At 36.7% G+C, this 21,216-nt stretch overlaps 4 protein-coding genes and 1 long non-coding RNA gene across 5 annotated transcripts; 2 read left to right on the forward strand and 3 right to left on the reverse strand.

The window, feature by feature from the left end:
- Positions 1 to 666: 666 nt before the first annotated feature.
- On the forward strand, positions 667 to 3,131 carry ndufc2 (NADH:ubiquinone oxidoreductase subunit C2). The gene is made up of 3 exons (XM_073480670.1): positions 667 to 901; positions 2,151 to 2,294; positions 2,940 to 3,131. Exons 1-3 carry the CDS (start codon positions 763 to 765, stop codon positions 2,987 to 2,989), a joined length of 333 nt encoding a protein of 110 aa, XP_073336771.1. The 5' UTR covers positions 667 to 762; the 3' UTR covers positions 2,990 to 3,131.
- Positions 3,132 to 3,334: 203 nt separating this feature from the next.
- On the reverse strand, positions 3,335 to 3,979 carry thrsp (thyroid hormone responsive). Its single transcript, XM_073480658.1, has one exon. The coding sequence runs from the start codon at positions 3,908 to 3,910 to the stop codon at positions 3,491 to 3,493; it is 420 nt and encodes a 139-aa protein (XP_073336759.1). The 5' UTR covers positions 3,911 to 3,979; the 3' UTR covers positions 3,335 to 3,490.
- A 3,019-nt stretch (positions 3,980 to 6,998) lies between these two features.
- Positions 6,999 to 8,676, reverse strand: guca1c (guanylate cyclase activator 1C). Its single transcript, XM_073492308.1, has 4 exons — positions 8,482 to 8,676; positions 7,928 to 8,077; positions 7,352 to 7,439; positions 6,999 to 7,135 (listed from the first exon to the last, which is right to left on the reverse strand). The coding sequence occupies exons 1-4, from the start codon at positions 8,674 to 8,676 to the stop codon at positions 6,999 to 7,001; spliced, it is 570 nt and encodes a 189-aa protein (XP_073348409.1).
- A 4,912-nt stretch (positions 8,677 to 13,588) lies between these two features.
- On the reverse strand, positions 13,589 to 18,968 carry LOC141016524 (TPA-induced transmembrane protein homolog). The gene is made up of 7 exons (XM_073490927.1): positions 18,629 to 18,968; positions 16,833 to 16,913; positions 16,499 to 16,576; positions 16,059 to 16,206; positions 15,719 to 15,879; positions 14,431 to 14,501; positions 13,589 to 14,329 (listed from the first exon to the last, which is right to left on the reverse strand). Exons 1-7 carry the CDS (start codon positions 18,665 to 18,667, stop codon positions 14,131 to 14,133), a joined length of 777 nt encoding a protein of 258 aa, XP_073347028.1. The 5' UTR covers positions 18,668 to 18,968; the 3' UTR covers positions 13,589 to 14,130.
- On the forward strand, positions 18,854 to 20,618 carry LOC141016537 (uncharacterized). The gene is made up of 2 exons (XR_012180606.1): positions 18,854 to 18,942; positions 19,078 to 20,618. It is a non-coding gene; the product is annotated as an uncharacterized lncRNA (long non-coding RNA).
- Positions 20,619 to 21,216: the final 598 nt, after the last annotated feature.

Consider the following 21,216-nt stretch of genomic DNA (forward strand, 5'->3'; position numbering starts at 1 on the left):
GAGGAGGAGGAGGAGGAAGAGGAGGAAGACTGCACTCAATGATGTCATCAGTTCACATGCAGATTGACCCAGTACAAATACTCAAGTACTGCACTTTATTGTGTTTTTTCTGGGGAGCTGTAAATTAAGTTTTTCCATGTCTTTAAATGTCATGCATACACGTTTTATTCCTTATGTTCATATTTATGTTGTGTGTCCAGGAGAAACTTTGCAGTGAATTAAAAAAAATAAGCTCATCATAAGTTGTTACAGAACTTACCACCTATAATACAGAACACAAACTAATGACAGGGGAATGCTTTATTTTTATTTATTTATTTATTTTAACCTTTTCCAACATTTTCCAGACAGACAAAACCACACATTAACAAGAGTTAGCCATGCTAGCATCTCTGTGAGGGGATGCACTGAACAGCTACATTGCTAACAGTTAGCCTACAATAGCCACTACGACGACTTGACTAGAAAGTCCTGCTGTGTTTGTTATGCGTGTGTTATTTTATAACAAAATTAAATCAATGTAATGTAATCGAGAAGTAATCAGATTTGTTTCTACATGTAAAGTTTAATCGTCTGGCGTTGGTTGCTAGGAGACAGAACAGGCGGAACTATAGCGGCTCTCGTTTGTTGTTCCCTGCCCGGACGTTTCACTCGGTTGCACACCATGTCCTTGACTTCCTACGAGAGGTGATAGCCGATAAGTAAACGTCGGAACCTGGAAGGTCGCTAAAGATTTCTGAGTAGAAAGGCACACTTCTCGCCATGGGGCTTTTACCAGATGAGGGAAAGGGTCTCCCTCCTCCCGGAGTCGTCAACAGAAACTCGGTGTGGCTGGCCGGTTCAGGCTGGTTGACAGCGATGCTTCAGAATGCCATCAACCACAGGCCGCCGCTAAAATCAGGTTAGCATGTTTGTTAGCTGGCTTCCAGACTGACCTGAGGTGGACTTTCCTCTTAAGCGTATGCGATATTGAATCACACAGCATCAAACAACCTGCACAGACATGGAGCACTTAGCAAAGAGCAAACATGTGGTGTCACAGCAGAGCTATACTTTGTTATGACATTTTCGCTAGGCTAGCTTAAGGTCTGTGGTTACCTAGCTACTTTTATTTCCTCAACAAACTATTCCCTAACAGATTAACTGTTAAATATTACAACCGAGTTGTTAACTTATTGTTTGGGTCGCATACTGTAGACAGACAGAACCGCCTAGGTAATAATGTAATGCTTCATGAAACACAAAATGGACGATAAATTCACCCAACAACAACGTTTCGTTTCAGAGGTTTATTTAGATCCAACCTATATACTCAATGATAGATAGATAGATAGATAGATAGATAGATATAAGTACTATATACAATATAAAAAAAACTATAAAATACTATATACAATAAAAAAGTAGCTATAAAATAAAAACTGATATGCTACTTATGCTTTGTCTATTTCTTTATTTAAAGTTTGATATCAGACTTGATTTCAGTACCAATTAGCATTAGTAAAAACACCCAAATTTGAATTTCTTAAGCTTATTCCTCCTTATTTTGCAAGGTATAAGGTGCCAGCCTTTAGTGTCATATAAGCACAGTTCTTGTATATTATAGTAGGGGTCGACTGATATGGCTTTTTCAGGGCCAATAACGATTATTAGAAATTAAGGAGACTGAAACTGATATTTGGGACTGATATTTATTTGCACTAAAAATGACTCCTTGTGTCAAATTTTTAAAAACTAGTGATGGAATGAACCAAAGTATAATTTATTCAAATACTGTTCTTACGTACAATAACCGCATACTTTACTTGGGTATTTCCATTTTTTGCTACTTTATACTTTCTCTCAAACACATTTATTTGATACATTTAGTTACTTTACAGGTTGAGATTATTTAGTGTTTATAGGCTCTTAATTGCGACGTTTTACCAATCAGATACTGTTGTGGACGAGACCTTGTGTGAGAGGATGCTGCGTCAGTGTCAAAGTAGCACATTTTTAAATTGGTTTATTTTATCACCAATCTGACAGAAAAATCACCAATCGTAAATACTGAATATCAGCCACGATAATTGGTGAACCCCTATTTTATAGTATTGTCATTTTGTGTGCCTAAAACACAAACTATGATCCGTCCTATTTTCCTTTTTTAGGTGTCCATCGACAAGTCCTGTTGTCAACAGTTGGCTGGTTCATCGGCTACCACCTTACAAAATATGAAAATTATTGTTACGCCAAGCGTGACCGAGATGTGAGCGAGTATATCAGAACCCACCCAGCAGAGTTTCCAGCAAAGGGTAAGTGAATTTTCAGTGTTTTTGCTCTGACAGAAAAAACAAGAACCCAACAATGCTGCCGTCCTCATGTAAAATGTTTGATGCAGGTTTCTTCATATTTTTGCACTGCCATTTTACTCCACACTGGCAGTGCACAACTTATTGAGTCTGGGAAGGAAGGGACCTATTCATCCCACTAACTTTTGAGTTACGCAAATTATTTTGGACATCATGGACGATTGATTGATGAACTATGTGGCTGATAGTTGTCAGGTGAATTTTCATTAAACACATGAGAACAATTGTTCAAAAAATAACCGCACAGTGCTGATATGTGTTTATTTAATACAAGCGCATGTGTTTCTCTTTATAAATATATATTTATTACTTTGTTTCTCTATGTTCTGTTATCCTACTGTATATTATCTTTAGCATTCTCCATATATTTCACCATCCCTAACAGCAATCATATGCTGATAACAGACCAGCATCTTAAAATATGGTCAGTATGAGGGTATGGTGCCCCATGCTGAGTAGTCTGTGCCATCATTTTTGTATTGTTTGAAGTACAAAAGGATATTTGTAAGTCTTTGCTGAAAAAATTAAAACATGGTGTTCCATGTATGTGTGTGTAATCAATGATTCCTGTTTATTTTATCTCACCAGAAAATAAGACCTTTGCAGAGATTGTGGAGCCTTTCGTTCCTGTGCGTTAAGTGTCTGCAGCTGTTGAAGATGGAAGAGAGAGAGAGGGAAAATAGACTACCATCTGCTCTGAGTGGTCTTTTTGTGAAATATTTCTGTCATTTATTGTGTGAAATATAACTATGTAAATAAAAAAAGTATACCAAAATTCAACATTTTCTGACTAAAACTTTCTTCATCAGTCAAAACAATAAGCATGGTTCTCTATAAGGTTGTGTGGTGTGACTGGACATAAATCAAGCCTAGAACCCTGTGCTGATGTTTCATGATCATGTAATCATTCAATATTTATGCCGTATCTCCAAACCATAGTTTCAGCCATTAACGTTAGTAAAAGACGATACAGAGTTGATCAGTTTTGGTACTGCATATATATTTAATATTTATTAGAAGCATTTGGTGACTGAATGTAAAAAATTCAGACAATTCACATGTTCATATGACTTTGTTACAAATAGCATTTTTTTACAACTCCAGATATTTACTTAATGTCCATATATCTCGCATGATTTCTAATTTGACACTCCAATGATGTCCATATATTTCTCAGTAAGGCTCCGAGTCTTCTTGGTGAGGTCAGTCATCACAGAAAACAGTCCTTTCAGGTGGAAGTGGAAGAGGGCTTCAGGATCTGTGTCCAAGAGAGGCTCCAGGGTCTTGTTGAGTGTAGCGTTGTTCTTGACCTTGTGGTCATCCAGGATAACTAGACTGCTCTCCGCTGTGTTTCTTATGGCCTTGAGCAGCAGGTAGTTTGCATACAGATCGCTGCACGACTCCTCTGCTGCGTCACACTCCCACAAATCATCGGAGGGTACATCTCGCAGCAGGCTCGGCATGAGAATGGTTTGCTCCATGTCAGTGACAGCTGAGCTGTATCGTCTCAGAGCCAAGAGCAGGCTGTTTCTGTTGAATTTGGCCTCGGCAGACTGCATGGTTCCAGTTGGATGTGGTTGACTGTTCCTGTGCTGTGGTGGATGATGGTAGGAAGCAGTGTGCAGTGCAAAGCAACGAGAGCAGATACTGGTGAATTTATATGATAAGCACAGGTGGGTTGATCAGTGTTGTTATGTAACTGCATCATCCGATACGTTTTAAGAACTCTCTAAGTGCTATGTGGAGTCAAACTCTTATCTTTATTTGATTTACACAACCTGCAATTCTCAGAGGTCATAATAAAGCCTGGCCAGTGTGCACCAAAATGAACTCCTGTCAAATCATTAACCAGGCAGACCACTGTGTTTGAATGGCATGATGGGATGGCATGGTTTGATATTGATTAAGTTCAGAAATGAGCTGAGGGATGTCAAATATTGACCCAAAAAAAATTATCTTAGTGTTAAGCCAAGGTCACCTGTGTTTAGATTTGCAGGTTATCTCGCAGACTGTACTCTTGGTTCTTCTGTTGTCTGTTTGCACAGATATTGCAAAGTCACGAGAACTTAGATGGTTAGCCTTAAAAAGGAAAGTATATGCTTAATCATGGTCCTGATATTATTATAAAATTCAAGGAAGCCAACACTGGACTGACAGGGTCCAGATGGGCCTACGTGCAAACATTTTTTTCTCCCCACTAATTGACGGCTGATCATAAGGTTCTTTCATGTGTGTGACGAGCTCTGGTATTTTCTGCAGAAATGGAAATGAAAGCTCTGCAGACATTCTGTCCCTTGGCTTGGCAGATGAGCTAAAGAGAGGAGCCAAGTGCCACCCTGAACACGAAATACCAGTTTGTTTCGCTTAAAAAGACAAACATTATTGTGTAATAATGATAGCTGCTGTTGGGATGAGGTAGGATTTAAAATATATATTCATGCAGTGATTGAGGCGGTATGTTTCCAGTTTGAAACAGTCTTGTTGTTTTGGATTTTTCATGTTTAAAATCAGTGTTTTATATTAAAACTGAATTCAGCTGCTAAAGTGAACAAAATGATGAATGTAACCATTTATAAACTCCAATAGATATAAAGCCTGTATCCTGTTGAGAATGGCCTGCTTAATAGAACAGTTTCTAGAAGCATACTATACCTCTCTTTAGACAATACGTTGATGAAATCATGTACTATAAAGACTCAATCTTGAAATATGAGAGTTAAAGTTGTATTTCTCTGTGTGTCCTGCACACACTGCACATGTAATTGACTACAGAGTGGATCTTGAGTTCTTGTGCACAAAAGATGGCTTCCATGAGCTCTTTCACTGGTCAGGTGTTTGAACCAGCAAATAACCATGTTTCTACATGCAATATGGGAAAACCGTTATTTAACTCTTTTTTTTCTCAATCCTGATTTTTTAACATATAGCCTCCCCTATTTGCTACTGTACTGTGCATAATCATGTGGTAAACTTTCAAGGAACAATAGTCCAGTTTGTGCATTGTGAACACATCTCATCAAGAATTGATACTCCAGCATCTTAATCTGGTGAAAATGAAATGATTATACATCAGTGTGAAGATTATTTTCTTTAAAGGAAAAGAAACCGTTTTACAAAAGACATTGTAATTTTTAAGGCAAAATTGTATCCATAATTGTTGTAAAACATGGTAAAACATTACATTTCAATGTCAGATCATTTTACATTCAGCCACAACATGCATATGTAGTTACTAATCACCTTTTATACAAGCAACAGTACAACAGCAACGACACAAAACAAAGAACAAAACAATCTCAGGGAGTGTTTTAGATGTTAATCAAACATTAAAAAAAATATATTTTCATTATATGTAAATTTTCCATCTAATTTTATTACATAAGTTCGATGTAAAGTGTCACATTTAATGCAATGTTTTTCTTTCATGTTGAGTCAATGTGAAAATTAAATGACTAAGTCTGATCAAATTAAATAAATGCAGACTTATACGTTAACCTCATGCGTATATGTATACGAGGATACGTATAAAGTTAAGGGAAGCTGCAAAGTATTTCAAATTGGTTATTCTATCTAAACATCTAGTTATCAAATGCATACGCATTGACTCGACATGATAGAAAAACATTAAATGTAACACTTTACATTGAACTTATATAATAGACCAGACCGAGTCCATACGTACACGGGTATTTTTAAAAATGCATTTTTTCCACGTCCACACCAACAGTATGAAAATGCAAACGCAGGCTGTCAAGCACACGCCAAAGCAACAGGTGGTGGTATAACCTCTACCATAAGGCCACGTTGGCCAATCAAGAAGCCTGCCGAGCTAAAGGGACAAGCCAAAAAAGCCTGTCTACACATAAACACTGAAAATGGTGTTTCTGAATATCTTCACCCTGGCAGGAGATTCCTAAAAGCTCAGTTTTCAGTTACATGAAAGACCATTTACGTGTGTACAGAAGGCCAAAGCGCATAGAAAAAGCTTTGTTTTAAGAAATACCTGTGAACGTGTGTACATGGCCTAAGATGGAAAATGTACATGTAATTAAAATACTTACAGTCACTGTTTTAGGCAAAGTGTACAATTTCAACATGTTAACACCCAAATACTGTAATTATGGCATAGATGCACAGGAAGTGGCCATAGTGCTTTCTCTAATGAGGTTCTGTAAGAAAGAGTTTTGCACTAAGACAGCAATTAAAATGCGAGTTAAATTCCAAATTATGAATTAACTATAAGAACAAATGATGCAGTTTAAATCTTAGTAAGAAACCAACTCTGCTTTTCACATTGTGCCTGACATTCAGACGGGCCTCTGTTCACTGAGATTCTCCGAACACATCACCTGTTCAAATGTTGTAAACCTTGACAAAACAGGAACGACAAATGTGAGAGCACAAGCAGAGGGAGGAGGACACGTTTTCTGCTTCCCTCGGGTGACACACACACACACACACACACACACACACAGACCATATCTGTGTGGGACAGCTCAGTCAGTTCATTCAGTTCATTCTGTGCAGTGCGAGATGGGACTTTGCTCTTCATCAGTCGTTCTTTCTTTCCTCAACACTGCTGCTTTCTGAAAATCCACCAAAAAATGATCTTGACTCTCCATATAGTCCAGCTTGTTGATCGCTGATTCATTCTACAGCTTTCTTCTGTAGACCTTTGATAATGATTTCCAGGACATGGGTGAGATCCATCATCTTGGTGAGCATGTCCATGATGTCAGGATGCTCTTGAGATCCACTGATAAACTCCTCCAGCGTCAGCTCACCTGAGGACACAAGAAGCAAAGATTATTATTTAGAATAAATCATATATTTGAAACTTGTGTGACTAGTAGACTGTTTATTGATGCTTAATTGATGAAAAAGGTCTGGGCAGGTCATGGTGACATTATTTCTAATCAAGAACATTGCTGTTATGTTAAAGGCTGATTAATCATCATATCATTACATTAGTCTTGGAATGACTATAAGATCGTCCTTACCTTCTCCGTGCACATCAATCTTCTCATATATAAGAGTCACAATCTCTTCTGGGGGTACGTCGTAAAGTCTGGTGATATCTTGAATAGCCTGAAAGAAGAGTTTACACTGTTATTTGTAAGTTAACAGCAGTCCTATCATCTTCATAAAACACTAATTTCCTCATTTACCTGCTGAACGCAAGTAATAACTGCAAGAAGTGTTTTAAAAATATAATTGTATATTGGTTCTACTACACCTACAACAAATTCTAACACAGCTACAACCACTACAACGATGACATACATCACCCTGAACAGAAACAGTTAATATAATGTGACAAGGTGAAAAGGTGTCATGTAATCTGTAGGGTTATTACTTCTTTCGTGAGTGAATTAGGTAACGGCAGGGCCATATTTAGACCCCCAGGGTTAGGTAAGAAGTCCCTTGGATTAGGTGTCTAGTTCACAGCCAGTTAAACCTAAATCTGCTGTTTCAGAGAAGAGGGGCTAATCTTCACGAATCAGGAAACTGAACTGCTCATTTCCTCAGTTCTGTGAAACTCGAATTATGAAACATTCAAAGAAAATGTTTTGTACCTTAAATATAGTCTCCAGTTCCTCTTTGTCGATTTTCCCATTTCCATCTTGATCGAAGAGCTTGAAGTACCACTTTAGTTTCTGGTTGATTTCTCCTTTCAGTAGTAAACTTATTGCTGCAATGTATTCGACAAAGTCTATATAGCCATCCTGCAAAAAGACACATGAAAGACGAGGTCAGGGGAAGGACTATGTGAATCTATGTGTTGGCACTGCGACACATAAAGGTATTATTTCAATTATGATTTTGAAAACAAAGAATTGTGTTGTATTGTGTGTAAAGGCAGTTCTGAGGAAACTATAGTAGATATTTACAGATATCGTAAATCATGTACTTCTGATGTATAATTTATGACCTTTCTTTCTAAGCTTCAGAGTTTTCTGTAATGTATAAACAGTCCTTTTACAATGTTACAATGTACTCTTCACATCAAACCATTTGAAATTATGCAGCAAGCCTCTTATTTTCCACTGCAATGTTTGCTTGAGAACTAAATAGATTTATTCAGGCAAACATCCTGAGAAGAATAAATCTGTTGCAGGTGTTTTCTTACCCCGTCCATGTCAAAGGTAAAGAAGACCTGGTCCACATAGCTGCTGGCCTCCTCTGTCATACCGTTCATTTCAAGCATAGTCTTGAGCTCAAAGAGCGTAATGAGCCCTGAAGGAGACTCCCTCATGAATTTGGTGTACCAGTGGTGCATGTCCTCCTCCATGATATCATCCAGGCTGGAGCAGTGGGTGCCCATTATTCCTCTTGAGGTGTGATTCCGTCCAGAATACTGCAGAGAGCCAGTGGTGAAGTTGCCGTGAGAGAGAAAAGCGGGTGTACAGGGCACTGGCAACAATGAGGTCTGGCTGAAACCTCCTACAACGATCACATCTTAAGTCTCGGGACAGCCAAAAGGAGAGATAACCCTTTAATGGGATAACAGCCAAAGTCTTCTAAGAACGCAAGGATGTTGCATGCTCTATGACTGAAGTGGGGTTGGCTGCCAATCAGTTGGCACTCAAATGTACAACAAGGGAAGCTCACCCAGGTCAGAACCTTTAACCTAGGGACAAAGGTGAATATCTTTGTTCTCTTTCCTCCACATTTTTATTACAGTCTTTATTCACTTCTTTCATTTCTTTTCTGCTCACAGTTTTTACATTACCCTTTAGTAAGGCCTTTCTATCACTACTTACTATTAGTTTGTATTCTCATGTGCATACTTGAATATCTTTTTGCATGCAAATAAGTACTCTGAAAATTTGCCTACATAGCTGCAAACATTCACAAAGATTATAACACACCTGTGGGATTCCTCTGGGTATTAACCAAGGGAACTCCTCTTGGAACAGACTTATCCTATTTTTACACATAAACAAGCTAGGGGATATTTCTGACCCACAAAACACACATTAAGCCTCTTGTGAAATATTGCATACATTTATTATTTATGATAAATATAGTCATGGGTACATTAAATAAACAGGTGAAATGTGCATTTTTAATAATAATAAACTTTATTATAGTACATGTTTTACCTGCTCACTACAACAATCCAGTCAGACCTCTCAGGTCAATAGGTCATGGTGTTCTAACTATACCTAGAATAAGATCAGACCTGAGGTGTGTGTGTTTGTGTGAGTAAATTCTTTCAGGTTAAGTCTTTTGCAGGGCTGGTGGTTGTCAGAGTTGTTGTTCGTGCACTCAGCACATACCTTTGCCAAGGCCTAACATTTCCCTTCAATTCAATCAAGCCTAATCCAATATCAAACTTGATAGCCCTGTATCATTTAAAATTTGAAACCAGCCATGCTTAGCATAATTTAAGATCACCAAATCGATGATCCACATCAAATTATACTCACTCCTAGATATCAGCCACCTAAAGAACCATGCAACATTCCTTGAGAAATTAAAACACATCTCAAAATGTTTAAGAAAGCAAGAAAAATATCCTGGATCCATTCCCGTAACTGGATCCACACCAAATGATAATTTGGTCTATTCTGGACCGAGACCATTCAAGTTTTATGGGACTCTGTTCAGTAGTTTCTGTGTAATCCTGCTGACAAACCAGCCAACAAATGGACACAGGTAAAAGCATAACTTCCTCGGCAGTAGGTAATAATAAATTCTAACAACAACAGTTCAAGACTGAAAGGCAGCTGCTTGTGTTAAGGTCAGACAGGATGGGAGCTGTGGGAGAGTGCATAATTTTGTTCTGGTTCACAATAATTTAACAATATGTTAGGGACACAAGAGATTACATAAGAGCTAATTACCCCAAAAAACTGGAGGAATGAAAAATGTGCATTTCCTGTTACAGAACATGTTTTAACTGCTCACTACTACAATCCAGTCAGATCTCTCAGACAACATTTACAAAGTATTAAATCATTTTCACCCTCTTCCAGCCTGATAGTTTCCTCCACCAGGTCAAATTATTATCAATATTAGTATTAATAATAATAGTATAATAGTATTCTGTGTGTTTTCTCTTAATGACAAGCAATGAACAAAAATAATTTAAATATAATTTTAAAAAAGCAGTGACTATTAATTACACATACATTTTCCATCTAATTTTATAATATGAGTTCATGAAATGTGCAATGCAAAGTTGTTTATCGTGTTTATTGATAAACACCTTTTTTATCACATCTATCAATGCAGAATTATGCATTATTCATTTATTACATATAAAGCTATGGGAAACTTAAACATGATGTGCTTTTGGGCGTTTATTATTCATGTATTATGCATTACAGTAATGCATTTAAAATCTGTTATTCTGCCTCCTGACATAAATTACAGATTTGTTGAATTTAGACACACCGACTCAACATGATAGAAAAACTTTGCAATCAATGTGACCCTTTACAGTGAAATCTTTTATTCTTAAAAAACATCTTTGCCACTTTTCTAATGTCTCTGATCCTATGAAATTACCAGGATTAAGCATATTGAACAATTCCTTAAGACATAATATTCAAATGACTCAAGTTTTAAGATGAAAATTAGTTTACACTTGAGGCATTTATGAGTAGATTTTTTTTGAGTTTGTGTCAATAAAGAAAAAAGAAAAACGTAATATTCAAATACATGTTTAACCAGCACTGCTGACCCATGGCAGACCTTTGAGGATTATCAGTACAATGAAGCCTTGAGACGAGTGAACTGCTGCTTAAACCAATCAGGCAATCAAAGGTCAGTGTTCTAATTATAGTAAATCTGGCTTTAGACGATTGACAATTCTCAAAATAGGATTGAGAAAATGGACCACCAGTGACTACACATAGCCCAGGCAGCAATCCAGCCTGTAAAGCGTATACAACCAGGATCCATGCTGCTGTCCTTTGCCATAACATATGAGCTCTCACTGCTGCCAACAGTTTAAAAAAAGTGTTTACCTTAACAGAAAAGAGATTAAACACCAGCAGAAAATACCCTCCCTATCTACAGAGCAGCTTAAGTCAACTAAAGTCATCCAGTCTGAATCAATAAATCCAGTGTAAACAGAGATGTGCCGCTTGTTTATAGCAATATTTACAATATTTTGCAATATTTGAAGGTTTCAAAAAGCATGTGGAGTGATTTGGTTTTATAAGACGATGTTTCATCCAACTGATGAACAGCTGTTTCAACTTGAACCTTTGACCAGCATGTGACTGTCATGCAGTGTGGAAATCTTCAAAAACATAAAAAGGAAAAGGTGTTCCAAGAGGGAAAAAAAAGATCATTATTTCCTTCCATATACTAAATAATTAAGAATTTATGTCATTTAAAATACTATTTTCTTTTCAAGTGATTCTTCATGTCTTTTCAGAATACCCAATATTAGATCTTCAATAAAACTCAGCTGTGTATAGGACCAAATCTTCTCAAATCTTACCAGTAAAAAAAATAATGTAATTGGGCATACAATGTTTTAATAAACACTACTATCATCTGCACGCAGAGGTAAAAGAAGTACTCAGATATTTTACTAATAGCGATAAAGCGTAGAAATACTCTGTTTCAGGTATAAATCACGCATTCAAAATTTTACCTTTGCAAAAGTACAGAAGTAATAGCAACAAAATTGACTTAAAGTACCAATTACTCATTATCAAAGTACTCATTATGCAGAATGACCTATATACCTATGACATTGCAATTATTAATGCATGGTAAACATGGGACTAATGTTAATTTCTTTCTGTCAAGTAGGTTGTAAAATCGTATCTTCATCTACAACATCATAATTGGATTGTTGATTCTGTTTTGGTATTATTAATCAAACTCTGCAAAGTAATTAGTGACTAAATGTATCAATTAAATGTACTGGAGTAAAAAAAAAAACAGTATTTCCCCATGAACTGGAGTGGAGAAAAAGTATAAAGTTGAATAAAATGGAAATATACTCAAGTACCTCAAAATAGTACAGTACTTGAGTAAATGTAATTAGTTAATTTCCTCCCCTGTCTGAATTATAAGTTATTGTTATATAAAACCTCAATACTTGTCCTAGTCTCTATGTCAACCTTGTTTACCCTGTATCCTGGAATCAGAGTCCGAATTAACTGACTCTGAAGTTAAACTGTAACTGAATGACTGTAAAAACTTATTTTGAGCTTCACCTTAACTGCACAGTTTCAGCAGTGATACTGGATTTGTAAAAACATTCTTTATTTGACAGAACATGACCCTTGTTGATTAATTTAATCAAACCAGTACCATCAGATGTGTTTTTATCCCAAAAATCTTATAACTCATAAAAAACCTCTACTGCAATGTCTGTTAAACATCAACCAGCTGACATGAAGACTAATTAAATCCCATCTGGTGGAAAAATCACTGTCTGTGGGCAGGTAATTTGGCATAAACATTAATCACAGCTGTAATCTTATTAGAGGACAGACATGTTGACATGATCACTGCCAGGAAACAGACTGCAGTCTGACATGTTACTTACTACCAGTGATAATGAATGCCAACAGTCTGCAACTAGCACGACTTTAGAGGAAAATATCAATGTACTCTGGCCTGTTATTACTACATATATAATCTATCCCTCCTAATTTGATCTGTCAAGTATGATGGTGCCTCAACATATCAGATTTACTCCACTTTGTCCTTTTGGTCTCTTTCTCTTTCATTTTCTTTTTGGTTTTGGTTTGTGTATTTGGTTTTCCCCTTTCCCGTCTTCTTTTAATGACTTCTGTGTTGTCATAGCTGTAGTAAAGTAAAATATGGTCATGTAAAATTACATTATTGTACTTATCCTGCTTTCACCAACAGAAATATAGATCAGTGTAGACAGAAAAAAATAAGGAAACAGTACCTGTTCACCTGAATGTGGGACATGCACTCCCTCTACTGTTCAACCACAAAAGTGATTAGAAATAGGCCCACAGCAGGTTGATGAAGGCACATACTGCACCGTGGCGTACGTGTCAAATAAAAAACCCTCAGAGAAATGCAAAACAAATATGATGCATTTAGTGATATACTGTACATGGATAATGAATATAATTTGTTACGGCCAATACAAAATTATTGCTCCAGCAGGCTGCACAGTTCTCAGTTCAAACAGTGTTTGTTGCTCTCTAGGCAAATTATTTATGAGCGCGCCACAGTTTTGGTTTGCAAATCATGTTTGGCGACGGATAACAGTAATGACACAGATCTGCAAATATAAAACACTTGTATTTCCATTAAAAAAACTTATTCAGCCACAGGTTTTGTACAAAAGGTCATGCATGAATCACAGTGAAAGTCAGTGTATATAAATAATTAAAGCACTTACATTAATATCAATACTTGTACACTTCATAAATGTGCAGGCACATTACAGTAATACACAATAAAATCTCAAATACAATATGAAAAATATGTCATATACTGCTCATATATACTGCATACTCATATATGCTTTTTGTTGGCATTTTCTTGTCAGTTTGACAGTAGGTAGAAGTCCATTTCACCTGAAATTTTCCAGCACTGTTGATTTTAATTAAGTTAAACAGAACACACAAGATCACCCATATGACCTACAGCCAATATGGGTTTGTGTGACTTGTGGGAAAGATGCATCATATGCCTAAAGTACAGACTCATGGGAGAATCACACACAAGTCTGACAAATCATATGCTATAACCACACACCTTGCTGTAGGAAGTTTGGTGTTTTCTCAGTGTCTTGAAGTAAGATTCATTCAGTCTGTCAGTGTCAGTAGTGTCTTACAAACATTTTTAGGGAAACAGGATCTATGTACATTGGCTCTGACTCATTTGGCTCCTGGTCATATAGGAACTGTCTGAACACGTTGTAAACCATCTCCCTGCTCAGAGTGAAGTTTCTCAGCTGATCCTGCCCTTCTTCAGGCATGAGAAACTTCAGCTGGTAGTCAGCCATGACTGAACCGTTTCTGTGGGGAGAGCAAAAATTTTCCATGGGAAATGTACTAAGGACAAAAGGTTAAATCCCAAAAAATGTGGCCCAGAACCACTAAGTGTGATGTGTGTTTACCTGAAAGCATTTATCTCAGCCTCAGAGAAATACCGTCCCAGAGCAGGGGAGGATCTGTAGAGGTCAGCGAGCTGGGTGGGGCAGGATGAGGCATGCAGAAAAAAAACAATGAGAGAATGAGAATGAAATGTTTTTGGTTGATACAAACCTTCTTTCACGTCACTGTCCATCTATTCTGGTCCTACAGCTTTCCATTTCAGTGCCAGCTACAGATGGCTTTCAGTAGCAGCTATTATGAACAGGTTTCTGTTTTGTGAGGCTTTACTGTGTGGCATTACTGTCTCAGCTAACAAGGTGTTTTCACTTGGAGGTAATGGATTTTACATGAACATAATGATACAGTTGTCAGACTAAAGTGTGACATGAGATTATGGAAGTTAGAGTTAAACGAATTGGAAGCAAATCTTAATACACCTTTTTTTGAACATTTTGTTTTTGTTGTTTTTTCTTGTGTTTTATTTATCATGCTCATCTGTATACATGTCACTTGGTAATGTATGTTTTTAATGTAAAGAACATTGAGGTTACTTGCAATGAAATGTGTTATATACCGTAAAAAAAATTGCCTTAATAACATAACTATTCATTTCCACTATAACCACTGAGTAATTGCTAGCGATGTGATGTAACTATGTACATTTACTCAAGTACTGCCATAAGTACAATTATGAGGTACTTATACTTCTTCTGCTATTTTATACTCCCACTCCACTACATTTTTGAGTAAATGTTGCACTTTTTACTTCCCTACATTTACTTGATAACTTAAGTTACGTGCATTTTTTTATTTAATCAATTTTATTGGCAATCAGATTAAAAAAGACAACACTGATTTTGATAATCAGAAAAAGGCTGAATAATCAGTCAACCTATAGTATACAGTATACACATATGATTTACTTTTGCTACTTAAATTGATTGCCAGAAAATTACTTTTGATACTCCCGTACATTAAATATTGGAAACTTTAAGACTTTTACGTGAGTATCATCAGTATGGGCAACTTTCACTTTTACAAAGTAATATTTTAATAATATCTTCCCTTTTATTCAACTGTGACTTTTGGGTACTTTATACAACACTGTTAATTGCCTTACTGTACATACTGTACATAACGCTGTGTCTTTCCCCAGTTGTACTGTATGTTTTTGTTTTTTCAGATAAGCCTGTAATGGGTTACTTCCTCACCTGCACATGTATTTTACTTATATTGACTTTTTTGTTTGACTTTTCTTGTTTTATTAAAAAAAAAAAAAGAAAAAAAAAGGGTGTTCATGATTTGCCAAACCTTTTCTTGAAAGCCCGTGGCGAGTGTTTGGCTTTCATTGGAGGAAAGGGTGAGAAGTTCATCTGTGAAGACCAGATTGGGCAGTTGGAAGCTCCCATTGAAGTACACAGGAACTTTAAACAACAAAGGATCAAAGTTCTCATCCGGGTCTTCGTGCATCGCTGCTCAAAGGGAAAATTGGTCAAAACTGGAAAAGTAACAGCTGTATGAAACAGGACCATTTTGTTATCATTAGCTTTCCATTGTTTTACACTTTTTTTACACATACTCTTAATGCTCATTGGACAAAGTGTGGATGTCATTAATAAAACCTGAACTCTCTCTCATCATGAAACCTTACCTGAGCACACAGCCAGAGAAATTATAATCACAGTAGTGATGAGCGAAATGATGAAGAGGATGATCATCCATAGTCTGATTTTGCACTTTGAACTCTTGGACTCCAAGACGACCTCATTCAGCTCTCTTTTTATCCTGCACACAAAGCTCTAGAAGCAGAAATAGCTTTGTCAAGACATGGCTACAGCCCATAAAGGTTCAAGTTTGATATTAAGATAGATTTTGTGGTGAGTATTAATTGAATGAGACAGAATTCATAACGAACAGAGCATAAAAGAAGCTATCCAAAGTTACAAGAAGAGTAACCAGGGAATGGATGGGAAAAAAACTCAGTGAGTTATCACATGGTGATAGGAAGTTACACTTCCTTTATCCTACGTGTAGGAGGAAATGCCAAAGACACAACACAATTCTAACATTTGTTAAAAACAGTCTTCATACCTCTTGAGGAGTTTCCTGATTCCTTTGATTTTCTGCTGCATGGTTGGAAGGCACCGTCTCCCCGTTGCAACCGTTAGTCTGTCGAAAAGACAGAGCAGACATACTACGCGTCACTTTCCTTCCTTAACTATAAATGGAATACGTCATTCAGACGACGGCATGTTGATTCATTCACTTTCATGATTCATTTCAGGGAAGAACGTTGCCAGAGAGACAAGAGCTCCATTTTGCCTTTTACACAGAAATGTAAAATCCATGAGAACAGCATGTGTCATTCTTATCTTTTAAACAGCTGATAAACCTGAACAAAACCAAACACAAGATACTCACTCACCTGCCCTGCAAGCAACACATCTGTCTCTGCTGCTTCATCAGGGATTTCACAGACCACACTGTCTCCATTACCTGCTTTCACCTAGGAGGGGGCAAATATTAGGAAATGTTACTATGAGCACCACAAAGGAAATGTTTGTGCAAACTGACGTTACATAGAGCAGCAACTAAAGATTATTGTCATTATCAATTCATCTCTTGATATTTTTTCTTGATTAATCTTAAAAATATATATATAAAAATAATAATAATAATCATAATCATAATTATAATAATAATAATTATGATACTAATATTCGCACAGCCCGAGGTGATGTGTTCAAGTTGCTTTTTTCATCTATGGTTGCAACGGTCTGAGATTCTCACAGTAAAATAACTATCTCCGAAAATATTGTGATTTCAGGGTATCATTATCAATACAAAATTATTAGTTGTATTATTATAAGTTAAATTTAAATGTTTTTGGGTTAAACACATGCTTTATTATAAATCAAAAAAATGTTAATGTTGTCTGACAGACATAAAACTTAATATAAGCTTTTAGTATCTTATTTTTAAATAACACTTGGCGGAATTCAATACCGTAGATAAGCAAATGCGGACAGTATGAATATCATTAACTTTAATACCACAGTTTACCTTGAAAACGGTATATCGCTGCAACCCTACAACAGTGCCTACAACATATATACATATATACATATATATATATATATACATATATACATATATATATACATATATATATATATACATATATATATATATATATATATATATATATATATATATATATATATATATATATACATACATACATATATATGTACATACATATACTGTAAATACACCGATCAGCGACAACATTAAAACCACTGACAGGTGACATGAATAACATTGATCATCTCATCACAATGCGATGTTCTGCTGGGAAACCTTGGGTGCTGGCATTCATGTGAATGCCACTTGACACGCACCACCCATCCAAACACTGTTGTGGACCAAGTACACCCCCTCATCACAACTACACTACCCGATGGCCCCCCAGCAGGACAATGTGTCTGTATGTGCATCTGTAAGATGAACTGTGGTGCTGGAGCAGGTCTGATCCATGGAGGCCCCAACATACGGACCCAGAGGATCCACTATAAAACGCCCTGGTGCCAAACTCTCTTGGACACCACAGGACACCCTCAGAGGTCTTAAGTCCATGTCTTGAAAGGTCAGAGCTGTTTTGGCTGCACAAGGGGAACCTTCACAATATTAGGCAGGTGGTCATAATGTTATGCCTGATCGGTCTATACACACATATATATATATATATATGTATATATATATATATATATATATATATATATATATATATAGATAGATAGATAGATAGATAGATAGATAGATAGATAGATAGTTATACATACATACATACATATGTACATACATACATACACACATACACACACACACACATATATATACAGTTTAAAATCACATAAAAGATGGAAAGAGAGACTGTGTGGGATTTTTCCTTGAAAAATTATTCAAACACCCAACTGATTATCAAAGTAATTGCCTCTGTCAGTCGACTTATTGATTAATCGACTAATGTTTTCAGCTCTAATGTTAACTGTGAAATAAACATAAATGTATTAGCCTACATTCAATAGCATATATAACCTAGCATACTATTATCACAAGTGTTTTTGTGTTAAATATTATTTTTATTAGCCTATTACAGTGTAACTCTTATTGTAACTGGGCAGGACACTGAACAAACTCTCATTGATCTCATTAACTCACCCGGCCATCGCTCGGGATAGGTACTAGCGGAATGTCCATGCTGGTCTGTTTCCAACTCCCTGCGACAAGTGGGACTGAATACTGTCAGCCTGTCTGAGGTCCCAACCCGGAAGTACCTGGTACTGTTATAACTTTTAATAATGAAGCAACACTCCGCGGGACCGTAAACGTCGCAGATGCGGTTTAAAAAAACGCAGTTCCTCAAAAACAGCAGGTCACACAGCAAGTTCAGACCTGACGGACCGTGGGAAGATTTTTGTTTCCCGGACGAGGACAGTGACTTCTTCCTACGTTGTTCGTCCTGTTCCAGCCAGGTGAGTTACTTCAAGTTTCGACAGCTGACGTGGAAGGCGTTGTCAAGACAGAAGGAAAGAACAAACCCGTGGGGGAGGAGACGAGAACCGGTCCTTGAAAGTAACATTTATTTTCTACTTTCGATTTTTAACCAGATCAACTGTTGAGATATGAAGAGAAATATAAGGGACACTGCCTGTTTCTACTACTCCTACTACTTTTATTTAACTGTCACACAGGTGTGTGAAGTATACACGTGATCCAGCTTTTCTCCCCGCAGGTAAAGGTATGGAGGATTTTATGATTGATTAATATTTACTTAACCAAAGCATATGGCCTGTTTATGATGGGGCAGATGGCTGTTGTTTTCTTACTTGTGTTAAGTACAGGCATACCTTCACAGTCAGAAACATTCAACTCCTATCATGTCACCTGCTGCTGCACCTGCTTTTAACTTTATTCTGCATAAAACTGTTTTAAAAAGACTGACAGTAAAAATTAACATGGGCTCTTGCATTATGAAACTAAAGGTGCTTTTCCCCCCACACACAAGTTTTCAGATAAAGTAGCCTCCAAATTGCAGGGCACAAAAATACATTTTTATTATTAGTTACTGCTGTTGTACATGGTCCCAAGTAGAGGGCAACAAACGTCACAGGTGAAAGCCTGTATGAATTAGTGTTATAGAAAACTTCACTAGGTTTTCAAACCATGCTAGTGATGCCCTCAGGAAAAGGTGCACTGTGTCCTAAAAGATCAGGTTATACACGTAGATAGCAATATCAAAGTGATACTCTGATTCATTTAAAATATTTTAATATGTTCAAGGATTGTTAGAATATCCTCTGGCTTTTGATTTTAAAGGCCCTGCAGGCACACAGGTGTTTTGAGTTATTCTAATCAGACCTCTGCTCAGGCTGAAAATTTAAAAAGCTACAGTGGAAAACAACGTGACTCCATGTACTTATAAAAATCTTCAAGGTGTAATGTGTCCTACACTAACAGGTGCAGTAATGCTGTTCATCGATCCCAGTCTGCAGGGGCGGTTCTAGGGTCAGTGGAGGTCCAGGGCCCGTGGTGCGTTCCTTTGTACTCGGAAAAGAAGACCTCCGACACAGAAAAGTGCAATGGAACACTTTTAGAGTGCAACATAAATAAACGCTCACTATTACTGTTATTATTTTAGCTACAACAAACACAGTTAACTGTCAAACACCCTTTCGCCCCAAAAATCAAAGCATTGCCATGATTAAAACAATATTTAAGATTCTAGTCTGCTGATTGGACTGAATTACCATTTTATTTCACTCCATTCATTTAAGGTGGTGTACTTCATGGAAATGAAAAGCAGTAAGCAAAATCAACATAATCAAAAACCCACCAAGGTGCACATAATTAAAATTAGCATCTGACACATTTTTTATGGCAAACATAACAAAATGCTTAATCCTGTTTTGAACAAATATTCAAGCCTCTCTGTAATTTAAGATAAGAAATAAATGTTTTATCAGCTGCCACTGAATTAACAAACTGAGTAACATTAACCCGCGGGGCTCTTTCATCCAGCGGGAGAGGGGGGAGTTGGGCTGTCTACAGGAGAACTGTGATCAGCAGAGACTTCACTTCGGTATCATCACCATTGTTATCATTGGACAACATCCGTTTCGTCGCAAGAGAATAAAAAATATTTTTGGAATTTTGTGGCTGCATTCATTTCATGCATAAAGTGCAATATTTGCAATGTTTGATTTTAAAGAAATCCAAAAATAATAAAATAAATCTTCAGATTAGATTGCATTCTTTTTTGTAATCTGATGGATTATGTTAAAATAATTGCCATGTCATGCGTATTCACTACCTGACCACATTTCAAAGTAATCCAAACCAACTCTGGTTCCTTCAACACAAGCATTCGCCCAAACACATGTAATTTAAATTTTTTTTCTTACATAAGAAGGAGGCTGTTTATTTTCTTAACATTTCTGTGCATTTATAACGGCAGAGGACCTGAGCCTCCACAGTAGCTCTGTGATTTATATATTTTGTGGAATACAAAATTAAAGACAAGCAGAGCAGTAGACAAACATATACCCAAAGAAAACTAAATAAGCAATTTACATAAATTTCAACCTAAAGTGATTTGTTATGATGTCAGAACATTATATATCTGCTACGTGAATCTAATAATATATTTCTAATATATTTTTGCTTTTGCCAGCCCAGTATTCAGTATTTCCAAAGTCCTGTGCATGTGATGGAGACTTCTGACATGGAAGTGCACTCTTAACAATGTC

Source organism: Pagrus major, chromosome 2 (genome assembly GCF_040436345.1).
Source record: "Pagrus major chromosome 2, Pma_NU_1.0".
NCBI classification, from domain to species: Eukaryota; Metazoa; Chordata; class Actinopteri; order Spariformes; family Sparidae; genus Pagrus; species Pagrus major.